The sequence below is a fragment of the Anabrus simplex genome, chromosome 6 (genome assembly GCF_040414725.1).
Source record: "Anabrus simplex isolate iqAnaSimp1 chromosome 6, ASM4041472v1, whole genome shotgun sequence".
Classification (NCBI taxonomy): domain Eukaryota; kingdom Metazoa; phylum Arthropoda; class Insecta; order Orthoptera; family Tettigoniidae; genus Anabrus; species Anabrus simplex.
In genome coordinates, this window is record NC_090270.1 from 300,183,117 (window position 1) to 300,206,708 (window position 23,592).

Genomic DNA, 23,592 nt, shown 5'->3' on the forward strand with positions numbered 1-23,592 from the left:
GTTGACAAAAACACAATTTGCTTGACATCGCACCAACACAGATATGTCTTATGGCAACAATGGGATAGGATATTACATGTGATAAAATTCATTTTTGGGTCCATATTGAAAGTATTTGTATAACTAACACCAGTATGTTTTTATTATTCTCCCACCTATTCAATACAATACAATCTTAAAAGTTAGCACTTTGTCCTTATCAAAATGTTAATACACTGGAAAGTACATGTTTCGCCTATCAATACTAGGCATCATCAGCCATTTTTCACTTTAGAAATAGATCACATACCTGATTGGGAATGACTTATGAATACTGTTAAAAACTATGTCTTGTAAAATGGATAGGAGATCATTAAACAAATATTACAATACAAAATGTGGTATATTATTACTTAACAATATTTGTATTAATATTTGAGTCTAAAAACATGACAATTATTTGAAGATTACAACGTAGGTGGTGGGTTCTTGATATTAAAAGATGTTACAATAAAGAATGTAATGGAATGTACTTTCCGATTTTTATCTTTATTGTAACATTTTAATATCAAGAACCAACCACCTAATTGTCATGTTTTAGACTCAAATATTAACACAAATATTATTAAATAATAATATAGCATATTTTATATTGTAATATTTCTTTAACAATCTCCTATCCATTTTACAAGACATAATTTTTAACAGTATTCACAAGTCATTCCCAATCAGGTACCTGATCTAATCCTAAGGTAAAAAATGGCTGATGATGCCTACTATTGATAGGCAAAACATGTACCATCCAGCAGTGGCGGCTGGTGGTATCTGAAGCTGGGTGTTGCACCACTATTTTCAGAGTCACATTTTTTTAGCTTACAGAAGTAACAAGAAACTCTATTAGCATTAAATAATGAACTGCATTCCTACTAAAACTGTAATATATCTGCCAATTACAATCCAGGAAATAAGAGGATAATTATACACTATAACTACAGTTACTCTTAATAATAATGTTATTGGCTTTACATCCTACTAATGACTTTTTTACAGTTTTCCAAAACGCCGAGATGCCGGACTTTAGTCCCGCAGGAGTTCTTTTACATGCCTGTAAATCTACCGACACGAGAATGACGTATTTGAGCACCTTCAAATACCACCGGACTGAGCCAGAATTGAACCTGCCATGTTGAAGTCAGAAGGCCAGCGCCTCAACCGTCTGAGCCACTCAGCCTGGCACAGTTACTCTTGCCCCACTTCAATCCAAACTTTGCCCTCCTGTTTTGACGATGCTTGTTGTTTAAAGGGGCTTAACAACTAAGGTCATTGGCCTGCCCTCCTGTTTTTCATTGAAGCAAGATGTTGGTAATACTGTGGGTGGTCTGGTATGGCGTGGAAAATAAATTACCCAGCAAGTTGGCTGCGCGGTTAGGGTCGCGTAGCTGTGGGCTTGCATTCGGGGGATGGTGGGTTCGAACACCACTGTCGGAAGCCCTGAAGATAGTTTTCCACTGTTTCCAATTTTCACACCAGGCATATGCTGTCACTGTGCTTTAATTAAAGCCACGGTTGCTTCCTTCCAACTCCTTGCCTTTCCTATCTCATCGTCACCGTAAGACCTATCTGCGCCGGTGCAACGTAAAGCAAAAATTGTAAATTTAAAAAATGGAAATGAAATTATCTTTGCGAGACGAGAGAAAGTAGGAATTAAGTAATCTCCGCAAAGTAGCGCAATCTATCGGGGACATTTGGAACTGTTTCTCGATAGGGGACTTGCTGGTCTCGTGCAACTCCCTGAGATCGATACTAGCGAGCATGCTACCTGATGCTATGCAGAGGTACATTGCGCCGCACTGTCTGCTAGGGAGTTGCCGTAGGAAAGCAAACCCCCTGAGTTTGATTCAAACCCAGCAGCGTTTATTGGTCCATTACGAAGCATTTGTGCAGCGAACGATCAAAGATGGTTGATTTTAACATGTTTTAGAATATATGTTAGGTTTATTAAACTAAAACATCAGAAGAAAAGATGACAAGTGATGTGTAAAATTATTGGGAGTTGTGCAACACTGCAACAATACCACCCACCGCCCCTGCCATCCAGTGTATTAATTTTATGTTTAATTTTTTGATAAGGACAAAGTCTTAACTTTTAAGATTGTATTGTATTGTATTGTATTGAATAGGTGGGAGAATAATAAAAACATACCAGTGCTATTTATACAACGGGATAGCTAGCGGCCATGGCCTTAATTAAGGTACAGCTCCAGCATTTACATGGTCTGAAAGTGGGAAATAATGGAAAATCATCTTCAGGGCTTCTGATAGTGAGGTTCAAACCCACTATCTCCCAAATGCAAGCTGGCAGTTACGTGACCCAACAGCGCAGCCACTTGCTTGGTGAGTTGATAAGTACGCATCATTATGAGGTAAAGGTAGGGTGGGAGACAGGTAAGACAAGATTTCTGAATTTGATTCACCAAGTTGTCTGGACATTTGACCAAAGCTTTTTCTGTGCCCGTTTCTCATTCAAACAAGGAACAGACATTGCAAGAAATCATTTATTGAATGGGAAACAATTTCAAGGTAGTGAAGAAAATGTTATCAATGCTCTGTTCACTGAAAGTCCATTGGTCCAAGAAGTGAAGAGAGGAATAAAGCCATTGAAAAACAAAAACAAAACAAAAACCAGAAGTTTAAACAATTTCAAAGCACACAGACATAATGCAGAATTCATTAGAATCATATGTTTTTCATATATGAGTAGATACTGAATAAGGACAACACTTTATCAACCCATTGATAATTCAGTTTGGCCTACCCATTCTGTTTGCCTGATTTCATACTGAGATTACCATCTATTTCCTGATGTGAGAAAGAGAATCAAGGTTAAAATGTCAATCAGATCCTGCATTTAGCTTGGGTCACTACACAGAGAATCACAGCAAGGTCTCAATGAATGCTTAACATCAGATTAAATTATGGAGAGCTAGCAATCACATTAAGAGGAGCCCGTTTCAAAGTCTAAGAATATTCACTAGTCTTAAAAAATAATATAAGTTGTTCTAACAGTTTTTAATATTTTCTTGTATTAGTAAAAATAAACTACCAATGAAATAATTTAGAAACTTGCCTTTTTGACATGTCCTGTACAGTTGTGTGGAAATGCTTGCATAGAACAACACACTTTTCTCGTGTTTCATCATCCAGGTCCATTTGCTTCAAGAACATTTTAGCCACTCTCTCCAGAGCATCTTCTGGCCATGCAGTAAACCTGCAAACATTAGAATATATCATTACAACTTTAAGTTTATCTTAACAGCAAATAAATTAACTTGTGAAACACTTTCAACTGCTCTTGTCAAGTAGAATAATGATAGGATAAAAACAGTGACAGGTCCACTGCTTCCGAGTGACCATCCTTAGTAACTGGCTCCCAGAATAAGAACACTTGATATTTTGTGACTGTTACAAACATCAAAGTTGGAAAGACAGTGTAGTATTATGTCTTTATTGACTGCCTGAGGTATAAACATTGAGAAAGTCGCTGCTTTTAGATAAAATGTGTGTGTATTTCACAATGTAATCAAACAAGTGTATAACAATATTTTTGAGCCCAAGCAGGTTATACTGTCATAAATTAGTCTTATTGTTACACTGAGAGAATAGGAAATTACATGCAGATAATTCAACGGTAACATGCAAAGACAATAAAAATATAAAAAATAATGATGTTATTGACTTTACGTCCCACTAACTACTCTTACGGTTTTCAGAGAATATAAAAATAAATTAAAAATTACACATATGCACATATGGCTATGAAGTAGAGGGCAGATGTTTGAAAATTTTAATCATGTGATTATTTTTTGTAAATTATTCATGTTTGTATTTTGCGAGTCTTTTGTTTTGTTTCTGCATTAGTTGCTGTATATTGTTAGAGAAAATGGCAGAAGCAAGTGCAATGTATTTGGTTGTATTCTGTATCAAAAATGCTTCTGAGGTTTGACACAAAATGACGGAAAAGTATTGGCCTCCAGGACCAAAGAAATTGGAAGAAAAGGAAAGAACAACTAAGGAGGAAGAACTGAAATTTTAATGTGGTCCTTAGAAGGCTGGAATGCAAGAAGAAGAAGAAGGAGAAGAAGAAGAAAGGCAGAAACTACCTCTAAATCAAAGTTGAATGCATACAATTATTCAAATAAACAAGCTGTTTAATGAAACAAGAAATAGTTCTTATCCAAAGAAGCCAAGGCATCTGAGATCAGTTTGTACACAAGAGAATTACAAATGTGTGGCTAAGGAATTGGCATGTTCTCCTCACTAACTGAAAGTGTAACATCAACTATTTGTCACACTAGATATCAAGCGAACCAGAATTAAGAACATTATGATTGACTTGGAACTATACCCCTACTAACCAAAGCTATTATATGCACTAAATAAGGATGATTTTTATCTGCACCTTTAATTTGCTGACACCTAGCTGCAGATGCTGGAAGATGATTCTGACTTGGAACAGCATATCCTTTGGAATGATGAACCCAAATGTTATGTGTCAGAGTCTGTTAACAGACGTAACTGGAACTGACATTGTGAAAACCCAGATGTTACCATTCAGCATAATTGCCTATCTCCTGGAGTAATGGTATGGGTGGGAGTAACATACTAGGGCTTAAATGGGCTTACAATTAGTTACAAAAAGCTTCGTTATTTAAGGTTGACTTGTTTTACTTGTGATAAGTTCTAATTGGTCGGTACCTGTTTCAACTTGTTATCTAGTTATCATCAGCTGACAAACACATAGTTCATTGTATTGATCATTCTCTTATAAACTAAAAGACATTTATTAAAACATCTGACCCTTGACGAAGATTTTTAAAATGAATGTATCTTGGAAGAAAGGGGAATGTCATGTTAAAACCTTTACACATTAAAATATTTGACCCTTCTTAAGATTCTTAAAGTTAATGTCTCTCATTTAGCATTTATTTTAAGTTTTTACCCAACATAGGACTACTTTAGTCAGGTTTATGGAGGTTTCATCCTTTTTGAACATAATTTTCTTTCTGCTTCTGGAATCACTCTTTCTATTCTCTGCTTGTTGATTTTCGTCTATAGTCTAGTGTGTTTATCTTTCAATGTCTTAAATTGTATTTGATTTGTATTTTAAATCTTCTATTGTAATATGTAACTCTCTCATGTCTTCTTTAAGTTCTAATATTATTCTTACTCTTACTCTTCCATAATTTTTCTATTATTTCTCTGTTGACTGTTTTGTAGTGTTTCAATTTGGTTGCTATTGAGAGACACTTTTTATTATATGTATTCTTGGTAACATTCTGTGCTGTAACCAGTTTATCTATTTTCTGGTGACTGTATTAGATGGCCTAAGAATGATATTTGTTTCTTTTTCATTGTGCTAGTCACAGGTTCTATTTCTTTATAAACTGTTTCATTGGAAGCTGGTCTCCAGACTCCGTTTGCTTGATAATTTTTATTTAAACAGGTTCTCACTATTTTCCTTTCTAACTTGAGTACTCTATTTATTGCAACTGTGTTTGTTATTTTGAATAATGTTTCACATTCATATGTAATTTGTGACCGGGTGACTGTTTTCTAGTGTTTCAATTTGGTTGCTATTGAGAGACACATTTTATTATATGTATTCTTGGTAACACGCTGTGCTGTAACCAGTTCATCTATTCTATTTTGGCATGCTAATTTCTCGTTCCAGTTTTATGTGATTATTTCACCTAAATATGTCAATTTTTCTACAATTTTTTTTTCTTAGTCTCCCAGCTTAATTTTGTTTGCAAGCAGAAGTTGAGTTAGCATAATTTCTGTTTTTTCAAATGAAATTTTCAAACCAATATTTTGAGCTATTTCCTGTAAAGATTTTATTTGTTATTTTGTTTCCTGAATATCATTGGCCAGAAGAGCTAGATCATTAGCAAATCCTAGACCGTTCAAATGTATGTTATCCTTCTGGGTTCCAGTTTTTATATTTTTCAAATTGCACTTGTACTATTCACTCATAACGTACTCTCGTGAACAGTTAAAAAGAAGAGGTGACAATCCGTCACCCTGTCTTAAACCAGTTGCTAAGAAGAATGGTTCAGAAAGTTCTCCTCTGAACTTAATTTTAGAAATTGTATTAGTTAGAGTAAATTCAATCAAGTTAATCAGCTTTGAGTGAAGTCCGAAATGTCTTAAAAGTTTTAATAACAATGGTCTGTGCATGGAGTCATAAGCTTTCTTGAAATCTATAAACGTTACTGAAAGGGGCTTGTTTCATTTTCTGTGATGTGCCATGACTAGCTTCAAAGTTATTATTTGTTCAGAGCTGCTTCTCCAACATCTGAAGCATCGCTGGTATTCACCGAACTCTTGATCAAGTTGTTCTTTAATCCGATTATATAGTATCTTAGAGAAAACCTTATATTATGTGCAGTCAAAGATAGAAATACCTCTATAGGCTACATGTGTATTGCACTGTGCTGCAAGAACTACTTAGGGGCACCTTCACCAACAGCTGACCATAAGAAGCTGGAATATGAGCGATGTTTACATACATATATTCAATAATTTTACAGTGGCCCTCTATCGCTGAATCCCTTTCTATGTTTTTGTCTCAAGCCATTAATAGAATCTAAGACCACATTCCTTACGTGTTGATTCGGTCATGTTTGTGATGTAGATACCCGTCATGATGGATCACACTGGCGTGAAGAGTAGAACCTTGTGTCCCTGTACATTCTCTATCCCAAGTTTTGTTTTGTTCTTGACACAGTATATGATACCTAGGTATGTTTTTCAGCTAATTTATTATGTTCCTCTCTTTTACAATTAATATATTATCCTTCATAGTTTTGGCTTTACCTGATAAAACGACTAGTGGTTGGGTATGACGCGAAAGCAGCACCCAATAAATAAATTAAAAGGAGAATCAGAAGAATAAGAAGAATCATTTTACAATGCTGTCTTCAGAAGAATATTTTTTTAATGCCATAATGTTCGGGCAGAACTATGTGCTTGTTGTTGGCTGCATTAATAGGTACTGTAAAAAAAAAACCCATTTCTTTACGACCACATGAAATGCATTTGAAAAGATGGTGGATCATAGCCGTAAATCGCAAGAAGTAATTCGGGATTTATACATTTTAATTAATACAAAATAACTCTTTACAATATGTATTTCAACCATTTTATAAATAGGTCAACAATTAGAAACAAATATTATAGCAATGTTATATTTGCAAAACAAGCTGCAGTAGGCCATCATTTTAGAGTACACACATCATAATAGATACACATTGTATTGTTTTGCCACAGTCTTAATTATAGCTAGTAGAATAATAATAATAATAATAATAATAATAATAATAATAATAATAATAATAATAATAATAATAATAATAATAATAATAATAATAAATATACCGTACTGTACTATAGACCAAATTGTGAAACTTTATAGTATTCCATTACAACCTAACGAAATGGATTTGGAAAAGCAGTAGACAAATAAAATTATACAAATAGGCCCCCATTACCCAATATCAATAGCTCACAAAAATACCGTATTTTACATCCATAAATTCATGTAAATTCATGTAAATTCATGGTGCATTTCTTTTCAAGCACACCCCTAATGGCAATGAGCCGCATGCACCATTTTAACCACATACCAACCCTCATGCCAATCTTAAGTTTCTGGCAGTGTCAGTATTCAAGCCCAGCCCGAAGTGGACTTGATCATATTATAAATACAGACACACAATATAAATAATCACTTATTGGCAACTTTAAGTGGTTCTGAATTTTTCTTCTCATGCATAATTTTTGATAGTGTACATGCGGTTTCAATATCAGGAATTTCAATAGGTCCAACATTAAGCCTGAGCTATTTTATCAGAAAAAGTTCCTCTACTCTCTTCCTCCTGTTGTAGTTCTCTTTCCCTACATATGAGATAAGAGGTTGAGACCAGTATGTGAGGTGACATGTTCGAAGCAAACTGCATAAACAACAGCTGAAATATGCTTACATATCATGGAAACAATTATTCACCTTCATGAAATAATAACGATTGCTACCAAGACCTTCCTTAGAAAACATGGTTATGTTTAAAATTAATTAAAATTTAAATCTAAAATTAATCGCCTCCCTAGTAGAATTAACCTACGCTAACATAATATTGTATTAAAAATAGACCAAGGATTTTTTTCTGAAGACAGCATTGTTGAATGTCACTAATCTCGTTATCACCATTACTAATACATAAATTGCTATGTTGCCTCTATTGTGAAATGGTAAGGTTTCTAGTGAAAGGTTTCTAGTGAACCAATGTTTCTTTCTGATCACATTTGCAGTTATTGCTCTGTTGCTATTTCCTGCTAACTTTTTTTTCATGTAAATTTATTACATGACCACTTTCTGCAAGTTTGGAATAACGTGGCCAATTGTTGTTGCATAAAACACTCTGAAATCCCACTGTTATTATTTAATCGGCCATGGCAGCACGCAGTGAGACGACAGCGGATATGTGTGCGGTGAAACGCATTAACTTACAATGTTTGCCACTCGCAGTGTAGCGGAGCATTTCTCCCATCAGCGCACAGAGGCTATAGTTGTCTGGATTAGGTACTTCTTCCAGCTTTCTTATGAATTGGATTAATTATAGCTCTTGTCCATTGTTCTGGGAATTTTTCTGATATCCAAATCTTCAATAATATCATATGGAGGGATGTCTGAGTTGCACTGCCGGTGTATTTCCACATCTCTGCAAAAACACGGCCCTCTCCACAAGATTTGTAGTTCTTTATTTCCTTAAGCACTGTTTCAACTTCTTTTGCCATAGGTGGGTTTATATTTTCTGGTTTAGTTTTTATCAGGATATACGTATCAATTAATAAGAGCTTTTCAGGTTCATTACTGTTCAAGAGCTTGTTAAATGCTTCCACCAAGATTTGTGTTTTCCTTATTATTATGAGCTATTTTTCCATCTTTATTTTTCAACAATAATGTCGGGGGGGGGGGGGGGGGGCATACTGTTGCAATTGTTTACCAAAGGCTTTATAATCATCTCTAGAATTGGTTTTGTAATAATTTTCCTCAATAGAGTTTATTAAATCTCTTTGATATTTTCTCTTAATTCTTTGAATAATCGGGTGAATTCTGTTCAGATATTCTTGAGGTTAGTAGCATTTTTCTTGTATTTTGTGAGCTTGAAATTTCAACCAAGCCTGGTGTCTTTCTTCATACATTCTATCACAATCACAGGTCCACCAGGCATGTATTTCCCTTGGATTTAATGGAGCTAGATATTCTGCATTCTGTTTAAGAATTGGTATTAAGGTAAGGTAAGGGTTATTTTGCCCGAAGGCAGGTCCGAACCTCCGCAGAGGTGTTCCTGAGCCGGAGTTTACGTGCGGTAGGGTGGCCAGTTCCTTTCCGCTCCTCCATTCCCTTACCCCCCACCAACAGAGCGTGGCAACCCATCCAACTCCTGGCCACGCCCAATGTTGCTGAACTTCGGAGATCTCACGGGATCCAGTGTTTCAACACGGCTAAGGCCGTTGGCAAGAATTGGTATTAGGTCATCTAAATTAGTCTTGTTAGTCTTGTAGTTCCTGTTTTTTGCCAATACTGGGCACTCTGGATTAACTGATGAGGGTCATATGTCCTTTTCTCTCCAACTCTATTTTGTCTTTTTTTTTAACAGAGTAAATTTAATCTTGATTTGAATTAAGTAATGATCTGAACCAGTGTCTGTTCCTCTTAGAACTTTGACGTTGTGGATTTCTAAGTTTTTTTTTAAGTAGGTGAACCCTCTGGAAATCAACTAAAGCGAATTAAAGCTAGATTATTCCATTTCTATAACAGGGCTAGGGACCGATTGTGTTTGAAACTTAAGAAAGATCATGCTTGTATGGCTAATACTCTAGTTGAACAACTTTCCGAGTTGTCAAATAAGGTTAATCAATTGTTTCTGGAGCCGCTAGTGCTAAGCGTGACTATCTTCCTCCAGTATATGTACAAACGGAAGAGTCTTCTGAAAGTAAGGAATCCGTTGACTTACAACAACAAACTTCTGCCCCATCTGAACAAGTAGTTAGTCATCCACAACAACTTCCACCCTTCATCATCAGTAATGCAGCTTTTGAACCCCTTTAACCTCCAGTGCCGTCCCCGATTACGTCTCCAGGTTTCAGTAGCCTGCGCCACTCCTTAGCCATGTTGCTTAAGAGTATTTCAGAATTTTCAGTAAACTTGACCAATGATGTAATTACCTTCCTAAGGTTTCTTGTTGAATTTCAGATCATGCATTAGTGTTTTCTCTCTCACATTCTCAGATTTTACAGATTATTTACCCATACTCAGTTGGTGTCCTCTCTGACAAGATTGTAAAGGCAATAGCAAATAGAAGCTCTATAGAAGTTTGCCATGCACATCTTTTAGCTAATTTTATTCCTGCCAGAGCAATCTCATCTCTAATATAAAAATTCTACTTCTGTTCACCGTAAGGTCATATTGCAATCAGTGCCCCTTCCTGATTTGCATTCATGTTTCTCTTGGTTTCATAAGGGTAAGTTCTTCACCATCCTAGATCTTAACCAAGCGTACAATCAGACACTTTTGGCGGAAGAATCGAAACATCTGACGGCTTTCGCTACCGACTGCAATTTGTACAAATACAACCGTGTGCCTTTCGGGCTCCCCATGGACGCGGCTGTTCTTACTAGAATGTAGATAGGGTCTACTCCAACATTCCTCAAGGCAGTATTATTGGACCTTTATGTTTTCTTATATATATAAATGATATGAGTAAAGGAGTGGAATCGGAGGTAAGGCTTTTTGCGGATGATGTTATTCTCTATAGAGTGATAAATACGTTACAAGATTGTGAGCAACTGCAACGTGACCTCGAAAATGTTGTGAGATGGACAGCAGGCAATGGTATGTTGATAAACGGGGTTAAAAGTCAAGTTGTGAGTTTCACAAATAGGAAAAGTCCTCTCAGTTTTAATTACTGCGTTGATGGGGTGAAAGTTCCTTTTGGGGATCATTGTAGGTATCTGGGTGTTAATATAAGGAAAGATCTTCATTGGGGTAATCACATAAATGAGATTGTAAATAAAGGGTACAGATCTCTGCACATGGTTATGAGGGTGTTTAGGGGTTGTAGTAAGGATGTAAAGGAGAGGGCATATAAGTCTCTGGTAAGACCCCAACTAGAGTATGGTTCCAGTGTATGGGACCCTCACCAGGATTACCTGATTCAAGAACTGGAAAAAATCCAAAGAAAAGCAGCTCGATTTGTTCTGGGTGATTTCCGACAAAAGAGTAGCGTTACGAAAATGTTGCAATGTTTGGGTTGGGAAGAATTGAGAGAAAGAAGAAGAGCTGCTCGACTAAGTGGTATGTTCCGAGCTGTCAGCGGAGAGATGGCATGGAATGACATTAGTAGATGAATACGTTTGAATAGCGTTTATAAAAGTAGGAAAGATCACAATATGAAGATAAAGTTGGAATTCAGGAGGACAAACTGGGGCAAATATTCAATTATAGGAAGGGGAGTTAGGGATTGGAATAACTTACCAAGGGAGATGTTCAATAAATTTCCAATTTCTTTGAAATCATTTAGGAAAAGGCTAGGAAAGCAACAGATAGGGAATCTGCCACCTGGGCAACTGACCTAAATGCAGATCAGTATTGATTGATTTGATTGATCAAATTCGAATATCTGCACCATTATCTTGATGATGTTGTGATTTTTTCTGAAACCTTTAAAGAACAATTAGATTATCTAAAAGAAGCCTTAAATCATTTTCATAAGGCTGGATTAATGGTAAAATTATCTAAGGTAGCTTTTGTTAAGTCTTCTATGTCCTTCTTAGGGCGTATTGTGTCACCTGACGGAGTTTCAATGGACCATTCTAGAACGCAGGCAATTTGTGACTTTAAACATTTGAAAGATGTAAAAGGAATTGCTAGATTCATTGGCATGGTGAATTTCTTCAGGAAATTTATTCCCAACTTTGCTAATAGGGCGGCACCCCTGAACCTACTTTGTAGGAAAGGTGTCAAGTTTGAATGGGGGCCATTCCAGCAAGCTGCGTTCAGAGATCAAGTTAGCTCTCTATGTTAGCTATGTCAGACATCTCTAAGAAGTTCATCGTTCAAACAGACATCTCATCATCTGCAGTCACGGCTGTCCTTCTCCAAGAAAATGAACTCAGAAGGCGGCCAATTGCCTATGCGTCTAAGACCTTATCAGCTCAAGAAACCAAGTATTCCATTTATGAATTAGAAGGACTAGTTGTTCTGTTCACCTTGGAAAAATTCTGCCTGTATCTTGGACATGTTAAGTTCAAATTAGAAACTGATAATCAGGATTTGAGCTGGGTTTTGGCTAGGCCCTGTCATACAGGACATATCACCTGTTGGGCTATCCACAACTCGGCATTTCAATTTGAGGTGCGAAAGAGTCGGGGATCTAAGAATGTGGTCACGGATGGGTTAAGCCACATGTTTTCTGATGAGGTTGATTCCACTGAGTCAGAGGAAAGTTCTTCTCCTTCTATTTCCATACCCTTCTTGTGTTAGTGTCATTTTGACTGATGCCCCTATGTTATTCCATGAAAAATATCAATGAGAAGATCAAGTGCTGGCTCCTATTATGGAAACCCTTTCTTCTGGGGATCATGTAGTTTCTTATGTTCTGAGGAATAAGGTTCTGTGTTGCCCTTCGAAGCACGATCAAAAAATGAAAGTTGTAGTTCCAACTGTGCTTGTGCCTATGATCTTCAAGTACTACCATAAGACCCCATTAGAAGGACATTTAGCCATCTTCAAAACTAGAGAAAAAATTAGAGAAATGTTCATCTGGAAGAGTATGGACGGCAAAATTAAGCAAATGGTTAAAGCTTGTTAATCTTGCTTGCTTAGTAATCCCACTTTGTCCACTAACCTAGGGTTATTGTCATCTCACCAAGCATCTCGCCCTATGGCACGCTTATACATAGATTACCTGCCCTCAATCTAAGGGGAACGGGAACAAATTTATCCTTGTGTGTGTAGATGGTTTCACAAGGTTTTCATGGCTACTTCCGACTAAGCTGGCCACCTCTCAGTCTACCATTTCTTACCTTAATACTATTTTTGCTTCTTTTGGTCCTTGTCAACATATAATCTCTGATAATGCCAAGCCATTACATCTAATTTATTCTGAAAATTTTGTTTTGACTTATCTTTCTCACACGTAACAACATCCACCCATTACCCACAGCCATATCTTGCTGAGCGGGTTAACTGCAATCCTCGATCTGCCTTGATCGCTTTTCATCATGAAGACCATTCTAGGTGGGATACTTCACTGCATTGGTTATCTTTTGCACTCAACTCGGCTGTTCACGAGTCACACAAGTTTTCACCTGCATCCCTCATGTTTAAGTTCGTTCCTAACACACCGTTGTCCACTTTGTGGTGAATCAATGAGATTTTCCCAGAGACAATAGATCCTGATAATATCAGGGATCTGTGAAGGAAGGCCAAAAGTAACTATAAGTTTCTCATGGGAAAGTGAAAGAAAGATATGTTCATGGACAGAGACCCACCAATTTAAAGTTTGAAGACCAAGTCATGGTAAAAAATTTTGTTCCTCCAGGCAAGCTTGCCCCCAGATTTCATGGACTGTGCATTATTCTGGATTTCTTAATGCAGGTCACCCTCTTGGTGAACAATCCAGACACAGAGTTGATTTTTAGGGTTCACCAGTCCCAAGTAAAACCAGTAGAAATGTAGGTTCAGTATAGGCCACTGTAAGATTGTCATGGCATTGCTAATTATATTTATTTCCTTAGCTGTTCAGTATTTTAAGTATTATAACTAAGTTTGAAAGAGGAGGCCTTCTGCCCTGTTATCTGTGAAAAGTCTATAATGTAACCTTTTTATTTTTCTAACTGTTGTAAACCTTCCCTTCAATAAAATTTTCTTCTTCTTCCCTTTCTTTTCCTGTCTGCCATTACCTTGCTTCTGCCTCCAAGCCTGAGCCTGGATTCCACGCACTCGCCCTCTATGCCGCCCGCCTTAAATGCACTACCTACCCAAAACAAACAATCTCCATAAAAACAGTTACTGTTGCCCAGAAAATTATTGTTGCAGTGCCCTAATGTCATCTGAAGCCGTGTCATAACAACTGGCAAGAGGTGCCGGTGTAGGGTAAGGGTCCGCCTCGCTCTGGTCCAGTCTCCTTCCCAACAGCAAATTGGGCACCATCATTAGTGGCAATGGCTGGGATGCGGTTCCACAACTGCCCACTTTAACATTGGGTAGAACTTCAATATTAGGTCCGGGGCAACCATCACCATGGCTACCCCTCTCAAGGTAGTGGGAGAGACGTATTTGAGGGTACTTGGGGGGTCCGGGGCACCCTGCCCTGGCATCGCCAGTAGCAGCCACTCTTGCCGTCAACCTTGGGCATAACTATCCGGACTTCAACAACTTCACAAATTATAAATCTTGTCACCGGTTGGTGGGACGGAGAACTGAAACTACAGTGTGTTTGGAAATGTAAATTTTAATTTTTTTATTTGTCTGAAGGATTTAATTTTTTGCAACTCTGGACTCTACTGGAATTTTATGTAACGGCAAGAAATATTGAACTGTATGAACATTGCAACATGCAAAAGTGTTTTGAAGTGATTTTTTTTAAATGTAGTTTTTATGTAATCTGATGTAAAATTTGTAAGGTGATTTATTTTGGAGCATCCTGTACCTGTACTGCAAGCGCGGTTTCCTATGATGAAATTTCGGTGTTGTAATAGTAATGTTCCAGAACTTGTGCAATTGCTAACGATGTTAAAATGACCATATATGGTCACAAGATTTCCTATTGGCAAAAAGGTCCAGGAATCTAGGGTAAGTTTGATCTTATTGGTTGATTGTAATCGAGCCATATCCGGTTTTCCTACCGGCTTGGGAAAAATGAGGCGTGAGCTCGGCGTCATTTTCCATCCGACCGCCCAAGCGAGCGTTCGCGCTCGAGGGCTACTACCCTCGGGAGCTCCATCTTTCCGCGGTAAGTGTTATTTCAGTGTTTTTGCAATGTTATTCTCAATGTTTTCCGGTTTCGTTTCATTTAGTTTAATTCCTTTTGTGTTTCATTATTTCTTCGCTTAATGCCATCTTAAAAGTTTAATTTGATGTGTCCGAGTTTACCCTAGGTTCCAATTGCTGTACTTTCAATTCTTTCAACCATTATATACTTTCGCTTTAAAACTATACCTTTAATGTAGCATCCCTTTCATTGTTAAATCAAATTTTATGTTAGGTTACTTAAGTATGTCTTGTTTCTGTGTCGTGGAACTGTATTTTGTAACACCTTCTTGTCATTTTTAATATAGTTGAGCTAGAGGGTGTTTCTTGTAAGTCTTTTCTCCCCCATAACGTCATACGTTCCCATGGACCTCATAGATAGGGCTTCCCAGCACGTTCCACTATCCTGTCTTAGTTGTCATTTTTAGGCCTGTAAGTATTCCCTGTATTTGGTTTATATGAATTCTCCACCACTGCGTCATTTTCTTTCTCATTATCATTATTATTTCTATATTATTGTTATTATTATTATGGTAACCGTAATTGTCCCGAAAGCTAGTGGTTACAAATCTCATATTTTGTCCGTATTGGCTCAATGCAACTAATGTTAAGTTATAAGGCGATTCCCACCTTCCAAAAGCTAGATTATGTCATGTAAACAACAGAACTGTTATAAGAAATTAACAAGTATTGGAAGGTGGGAATCTCCTTATAACTTAAACTTAGTTAACTTCACAAATCACATCAAGAATTATTTTCTTCAAATTACCTTGTCAATGAACTCTCCACCAATAAATTTTCTGTCTTCGATCTTCAAATTAAAAATTTTCTATATTGCTAAATTTCAAAACTGTATCAACCATGGAAAAACTTTCAGGGGTGGAGGTCTGTACCGGAGGTCTGAACCGGAGGTACCGTTAATTTAAAGTGAGCGCCTTTTAGAAGGCCATCTGTCATATGAACAGTGAAACTTATCTTCAAAGAAGTTTCAAACTTTGTCTTCAGATGTCTCTACTGTTGACTTATGTGCCCCCTCTGGTGGGAGGATGGACAATTAATTTTCAAGAGAATGTTAGTACTCGCATGTTTTCTAAACTGAATTGTTTGTAGATTTTTTTTGGTGTTCAAAGGTTACTAGCAATTCCATCTTTTCCCTCCTTCTTAAAATTTAGGCTATCAAAATTTTGGGATATTTATTAAATTAACCAATCACAATTGGGGGTTTGTACAGGACTTCGACCCAGAGAGTTCCTCTCCGCTATAAAAGGTGGGCCCTTTTGGGCCAAGTTGTCTTTTCCATTGCTCCAGTCAAGAGGTTTAGAGTGTGTCGGAGGCAGGGAGCAAGCCTCGCCCATTGTCGGAAGGCCCACCACGGTAATGGCACACATATCTTAATCATGTGATAGTCTCAGAAAACTTAAATGAAGGGAAGGTTTCCAAATTCTTTCTTAATGTAAAAATCAATCTTTCAATGTAAATTTTCATTTTTTGCTAGTGGTTTTACGTCGCACCGACACAGAGAGGTCTTATGGCGACGATGGAATAGGAAAGGCCTAGGAGTTGGAAGGAAGTGGCTGTGGCCTTAATTAAGGTACAGCCCCAGCATTTGCCTGGTGTGAAAATGGGAAACCAGGGAAAACCATCTTCAGGGCTGCCAACAGTGGGATTCAAACCCACTATCTACCGGATGCAAGCTCACAGCTGTATGCCTCTAACCGCACGGCCGACTCGCCCGGTGTAAATTTTCAAACAAGTCTAAAGATCCTGGTCTAACTTAGGGAATAAAGAGTGTGAACTCTCTTTTATTCCCATTCAACTTTGTACTTGGGTGAGTAAGATTTTGTAAAATATAAAAATTCTCTCTTCTTTTTGGAATTTAAAATTTTCTCTCCATCTAGTCACCTCTGTAGTATAGGCTTAGCCTCTGTAAATTAGAGCCATAAACCTACATAGGATTTTTAAGAACTTTCCAGTGAATTTCAAAGGAGTGCAAGAGTTCGCCTCCTAACATTTTGGTTTACGGCCGATACATTAAATCTTTTCTTTTTTTCACCAAGGCCAGGTAGAATGGTCACTTGTTGCCCCTGTTAAAGTTTAACTTTCCTATTTAATGTAACTTAGGCTGTCGATCGAATAAGACAGTGAAAACTGTTTGTATTGGATCTAATGTAATTTAGATTGTGCCTTGGAGAGGCTTGAATGTTGTAAATCTTGGAGAGTAGTCTCCTAGAAAGTTAACTGTGAGGAGCAAAGACATTCTTTTGACATTTGTAACTTGGGAGCTTCAAGCTCATTCTGTAAATCTTTTGGTACCTGATTATTCTAGAGTTGTTACTAGAGCTGATGCGCTAACCTTTATCTACCCTATTGTTATTTGGTGTTATTCATTTAAGTTTCAATTCAAGAACAAAGAAAGGAAAGAAATAAAATTTTAAAAATTTAGAGTTTTAAAAGAAACTTTGATATTTTCTCTGTCCACCCATTCATGCACACACCTTCTTACGCCTCTGTTCTCCATGATATTTCCGTATTATCTCTTATTGTAAATATCACCACCTTAAGAGCCTGCTAAAGTGCTGTATGACTTTTTAATGACATAGATCTGTTATAAGTCTGAAAAAGGAAATGTTTTAGAGTGGTTGTACTAAAAACAACTAAGCAATATTCAAGAACATAAATAATATAAACTACAGCTACAGTATATATTATGGTAATTTATAACAAACTTACCAGTCAATTGTACAGCAGTTGATGAGAGATGGAAACATTCGCAAACGGTTTCTGAATGCATCCCCAATGGGTGACATGGCTAATACTATGTGTAAATTATTTCGCACTCTTTCTATAAAGAAGTTGTAGAGAGCAAGAGGAGTGGACTCCATTTTCTTGCCCTAAAACGAGAATCACTACAATGAAGATAAGTACACTTACACTGACATAAGGCCTGTTCAAAAATTAACCAAACTTTGAAAATAACTTCTTAGAGAACTTATCTGCAGCCTATTTAGCTTTGTATCCTGTGAATTACTTCCCACCTCTATTAATACAATGTTCCCAATGCTATTTCGTCTTATGGAAGCTGTCCTGGTAAGCAATGTGGGGAACCACACAATCTGATCTCTTTAATTGACTGAAATTGTCATCCTTTCAGGGTGAATATCAGTTTGGGGAATACAAAAAGCCTGCTAGGTCAGGTGAGTAGGATGGACGAGGAAATATAGTTGTCTTCATGGTTATCAAAATTTCATGACTTATAAGCAATATGTAAACTGACGCCTTTTCATTGTGTAGGCTCCAGGAGTTGTTTCTACACAAGTCTGGTCTTTTTCTTCTGACGTTTTCTGTTAAACATCTCAAGACATCAAAATAACATCTGCATTTTCCTATTTCACCCTTAGGTAGGAATTCATGGTGCACAACATCGCTGATGTCAATAAAGAATTGTGAACAACACTTTTATGATCGACCTGGTCTACCGTGCTTTTTCTGGTCTCAGCAATTTTTTCTGTACCACAGTGTGTCTCCATAAAATATTTTTCACAGCTTAAAGCAAAAGCAAATTTTGATATGCTGCTCATAATATTCAGAATCTTAACAATTGCAATATTTGCTCTACACACTTGCAAACTAACAGCTGCTGAGAGATAACTAATTGTTTCAGAAATGTGAGGCAGATGTCTAGTTAGTTAGGTAAAATACCACTATACAGCATCACTTAATGGAAACTTCACATATGTTAAGTATTTTCAAAGCTTTGTAACTTTTTGAACAGGCCTTGTACATTAAAATAATGGAACAGATAATCAAGTTATACCTTCAAACAACTATCACCACTACCACTTCTCAAAACCAATAATAAACTACTAACAAATTACTAGTGATAACAACAGAAAAACTGAACTTCATTCAGAGAATATAAAAACATTTGAGCCTCTAGCCTGTACCACAAGAGTTCAGGATCAAAAAAGGAAGGAAAGGAATGTTGCTAAAAAGTTTGGTTTAATGGCACCATTGTCTTGGGAAGAATTTTAATTTAAAACATCAAATCTTCCACTTTACATCTTGTACATTCTTCCCAGTAGTAGGCATGCCTACAATAGGGCTGTGTTCAAAGACGGAGTGACCAATTAAGCCAATTAGACATGCACTTAAATATTAGTAGAATTAATATTTGGAGACTAATTCAAGCATAATCATCACCAAGGTCAATGTTCAAGACCTAGTGCAAAACCAGCTACTTTCAGTATCTAGGATCCTAGAGCCTTCCTGCAGAGTGATGATGGAAGAGTGTGCAAAACTGAGGGCAGTGTGGCTTCGATGGAAAGGAGTCACAAGAATACTGCACAACGCAGGTCCACCTCAAATCAAAGTTGTATTGCACTGCGGTCCAACTGGTAGAGCATGTATGGGGCAGATAGCTGGCCACTTACATCATGGAGACAAATGTATTAAGTTTATCTCTTGAGGTTTCTCTCCTTGATCAAATAAGCTATGGCAGATGATCCAGCAGATCATGGAAGTTGCTCTTATTCAGGGAAAAATGCAGTAGGGGGACCTGAGGTGGTATGGTCTTGGCCTGAGAGCAACAACTAGCATAAAGGGCATCATTTTACTTGATTATACGCAATGATCGGTTCAAGCTGAACGATCTTCATTATCTGTGACTAGTGTGTTTTACCAACTTCTGGATGAAAAAAATGTTGGCTACACTGGCACTCAATCCGAGATGTCACATTCTCCATGACAATGCAAGGCCCCCATACTGCTACTTTAACATGTGATACTAGAACAACCTCCTTACAGCCCAATTGTCCTGTGATTATCATTCGGTTTCATCACTCAAAGGGGCATCTATGGTGCCAGTGATTCAATGATAATGCAACAGTAGAGGAGTTTGTATGCAACTGGCTGCAAATAACTCCTTGTGTTTTCTTGTTCAGATATTTCTCTGTAGATGCTGTGTGTATTCTATTTGATTCTTCAGTCTTCTGTATTCCTATTTAATGTTGAAAATATTTCTTAGCAGACAATAATAGGGGTCCCCATATCACAAAAAACATAAAATTAAACAATTTCTTCAATTGTGCCAAAAGTTGAAGGACTAAAGGGCCCAGAAAGCTTTCAAATTGTGAGTCTTGGATAGCTCTGAAGAAAAAAAATATTAAAAAAAATTTATAAAATCACTTCTGGCCTAAATGCAGTTCTGGAAAAACAGCCTAAAACTGTTGTTTCTTTACTCATTTTCTTTTTTCTTCTTTTTTTTTTTTGCTATTTGCTTTACACCGCACCGACACAGATAGGTCTTATGGCGACGATGGGACAGGAAAGGCCTAGGAATGGGAAGGAAGCCGCCGTGGCCTTAATTAAGGTACAGTCCCAGCATTTGCCTGGTATGAAAATGGGAAACTGCAGAAAACCATCTTCAGGCTGCTGACAGTGAGATTCCAACCCACCTCCCTGATGCGGGCCCACAGCTGCGCGCCCCTAACCGCACGGCCAACTCGTCCAGTCATTTTCTTTTTTTATTCAAATCCTAGACAAATTAACTTATTTAAATAATTCTTTCTGTAATGTGTTCCTTGGTTCAATACCCTCAGATGTTTTTTGATTTTTTGAAAAATGATCACTCCAAATGTAGTTATAAGGGCTTAAGTAAAACTCTGCATTGACACACATTAGTGTTATGAAGTGGTACAAAAAGGCAAACTGCCAATCTAATCGACCGGATACCGATGATTGAGAAAAGGATTGTAATTTTTAGAAATAAATAAAGAATATATTCTCATAATTTATTATTTTATTTAGGCCTACCTAAAATTTGTAGCTCATATCCCTAGGATGTTTTCAACACCGAGTTGCTTGCCTGAAGGGCAAGAACTGTGGAATTTTGCCCACTTCAAATAACCTTTGTAGAATTCTGTTGTTTATCAACCAGGTCTGGTACCTCATGAGTTACGCCCTGCGAGTAGGTAACAGACTAGGTCCTGCTATGCCCTGTTTATCATAAGAGGCAACTGAAAGTGACCCTCGCCATGTAAGTGTGGGGTGGCAATGACAAGAACCCTAGCTGAGACTGACATTGTTTCCACTTACTTGAGTCCGGCTCCTCATATTCATTTTCCCCCCCCTTATCCAACCTGCCTTTTTTAACTCCTGTTCTATCCTATCCTGACCTCAATACTAACAGGTAGGTAAAACTTAAGGAGTAATTTCATGCGTGTCATAGTCTTCCCTTTCTTTTGTCGATCTGTTGACATCCACTCTTCTTTCTTTCCCTTCCATATGAACCTCTGCTGAGCATTTAGTATTAGTTGGTGCCTGTACGGCATTAGATGTCATCTTTCCATCTGGTAGGTGGTCTTCCAATATACCTTCTCATCTTTCTTCATGGCCTCTGCTCCATCAGAGCCTTGGTCCATTTTGATGTGCTCCTCGTAATGTGGCCTACCCACTTCCACTTCAGTCTTGCCATTTACTCCATCATGTCTGTGACTCGAGTCCACCTCCTGATCTCGTGTCGGACTCAATATATCAGGCTGATTCCAAACTTAGAGCACTCCATCGCTCTTTGACAGACTTGGAGGTGACTTGCATTGTTCATCATGAAAGTAATTCAAGCCCATGCTCAAGTTGTATGCTTTCTTCTTGAAGTTCATCAGCACCTGCAGATTTTGCAGAATGTAGCCAAACCTATCAAAAGTTGCCCAATTGTCCCTATCTAGTATAATGCTATGCTCCAGATATATGTACTCCTCAACATTTTCATGTATTTGACTGTCAATAGTAACGTGCATATCATTGGGCTCATAATTTTTGTTTTACTGGGGTTCATCCTCACACCCACAGCTTGGGAGACTTCCTTGAGTTCATGCAGCATCGATTCCAGTTCCTCAGGACTACTGCTGACAAGGAAGATGTAATCAGCAAAGTGCAGGTTGTTCAGGTAAGTACCATCAATTTTAATGTCAATTTGATCTCACAACAGTCTCTTCGATACATTGTCTAATTCCAGGGTGAATAGCCTAGGTGATATTGTAACACCCTGTCTTACGACTCTACTGACAAGAATTTTTCTTCTTCGATATTAACATGAAGATGGGCATGTTTACAGATGTACTTGATGAAATTAGAGTACCTGGAGTCAATATGTGCATTGGCTCATCACTTGAAGTGCGCCCATGTCTCTATCAAATCAAATGCTTTCTCACAATCAATGAAAGCCATGTGAAGACGGATTTGTACTCTGTACATTTTTATTAGAGTCTATACTGACTGAATACTGTCAGCTGTTATGTAGACTTTTCAGAACCCTGCTTGTTTGACAGGCTGACAGAAGTTGAATTTTCAAGCAAGTCGGTTTGTTTTGTTTTGATAAACAGCTTGTAAGGTATTTGCAATAGATTGACAGGTCTATAGTTTTCTATGTTTGTGCAGTCACCCTTTTGCAAAACAGGATTACTTCTGCATTCTGCTCACCACAAGACATTCATAGAATAAGACATGGGGTAGTTGTTAGGTCTGCTCTGTCAATATTTAATATCATTCAATAATTCAGTATTCAATTTTTGTACGCGTTTCGAGAACTCCCATTCTCTTCTTCAGCAAATAAACATCACAAGTGAAATTTCTCATATTCTAGGAAACACTTAAACTTAATTACATGAATATTGATATCAAAACATGAAATCATTACACATATAACATTAAAAAGTTATCTTGTAGAGTAAAAGTTTGCACTTGAATGGATTTATCAGTTTATATACTGTAGCTATACACTGGAAGTTCATATTAAAACACCTTCATTATCATAAAACAAAATGTCAACAGACGAAACCTATACATTTCAGCATTAATTGGACGGGGTAATTCCTTGCTAATGATGGTATAAGTGATTTTGCGTTAAAGATATTGAACCTTTCGTTGTAGTTATAACTATATCCAATATTAAAATAAGACTAATTCAGTAGACTTTACAAAGTATCCAGTAAAAGTTTTTGGATGGTTTCTCTGGCACTTATTAATCCTACAACCTTGATGTTCCCACTAACACTATACTTTTCCTTCAGGTAGGGAAATGTGGGCTCATATACATTTTTCTTGTCCAGTTTCACTCTTTGGAGCTGCTCAGTTCAATCAATTACGATAGCACATCCCTTTTTCTTGTCAATTGTAATAACATCCAGTTGATGCACACAGCCTCCTGTAGCAATACATTGAACTTCCTCATATAGTTCCATATCATACACATCATATATATTATACAGCCATATTTTGTTGTAGTAGTAATGCAGCACCAGAGAGCACGCAATCCTCATCTTAGACTTTTTGTAATATAAGGCAAGTTTTCTATCTAATATGTTGAAAATAATCTTAATACAGTTTTACAGTATAAGATGTTACCATCTCAGGCAGTCTTCATAATATTTGGATACTAGTAGTTCAATAAATGACAAATAACATATCAATTTTATCAAGGTTTTAGTGTGTCTAAGCTATCTTTACGAGAGTACTTGGGCTAC

General features: G+C 37.2%; 1 protein-coding gene across 1 annotated transcript in view; it reads right to left on the reverse strand.

The window, feature by feature from the left end:
* Dnah3 (dynein heavy chain 3, axonemal) overlaps positions 1-23,592 on the reverse strand; it is a 912,075-nt gene that overhangs the window by 226,433 nt on the left and 662,050 nt on the right. The window contains exons 42-43 of the mRNA XM_068228454.1: positions 17,804-17,964; positions 3,116-3,247 (exon numbers count right to left, since the gene is read on the reverse strand). Of these exons, the coding sequence (XP_068084555.1) occupies positions 3,116-3,247; positions 17,804-17,964 (293 nt within the window). The remainder of the gene's footprint in view (positions 1-3,115; positions 3,248-17,803; positions 17,965-23,592) is intronic.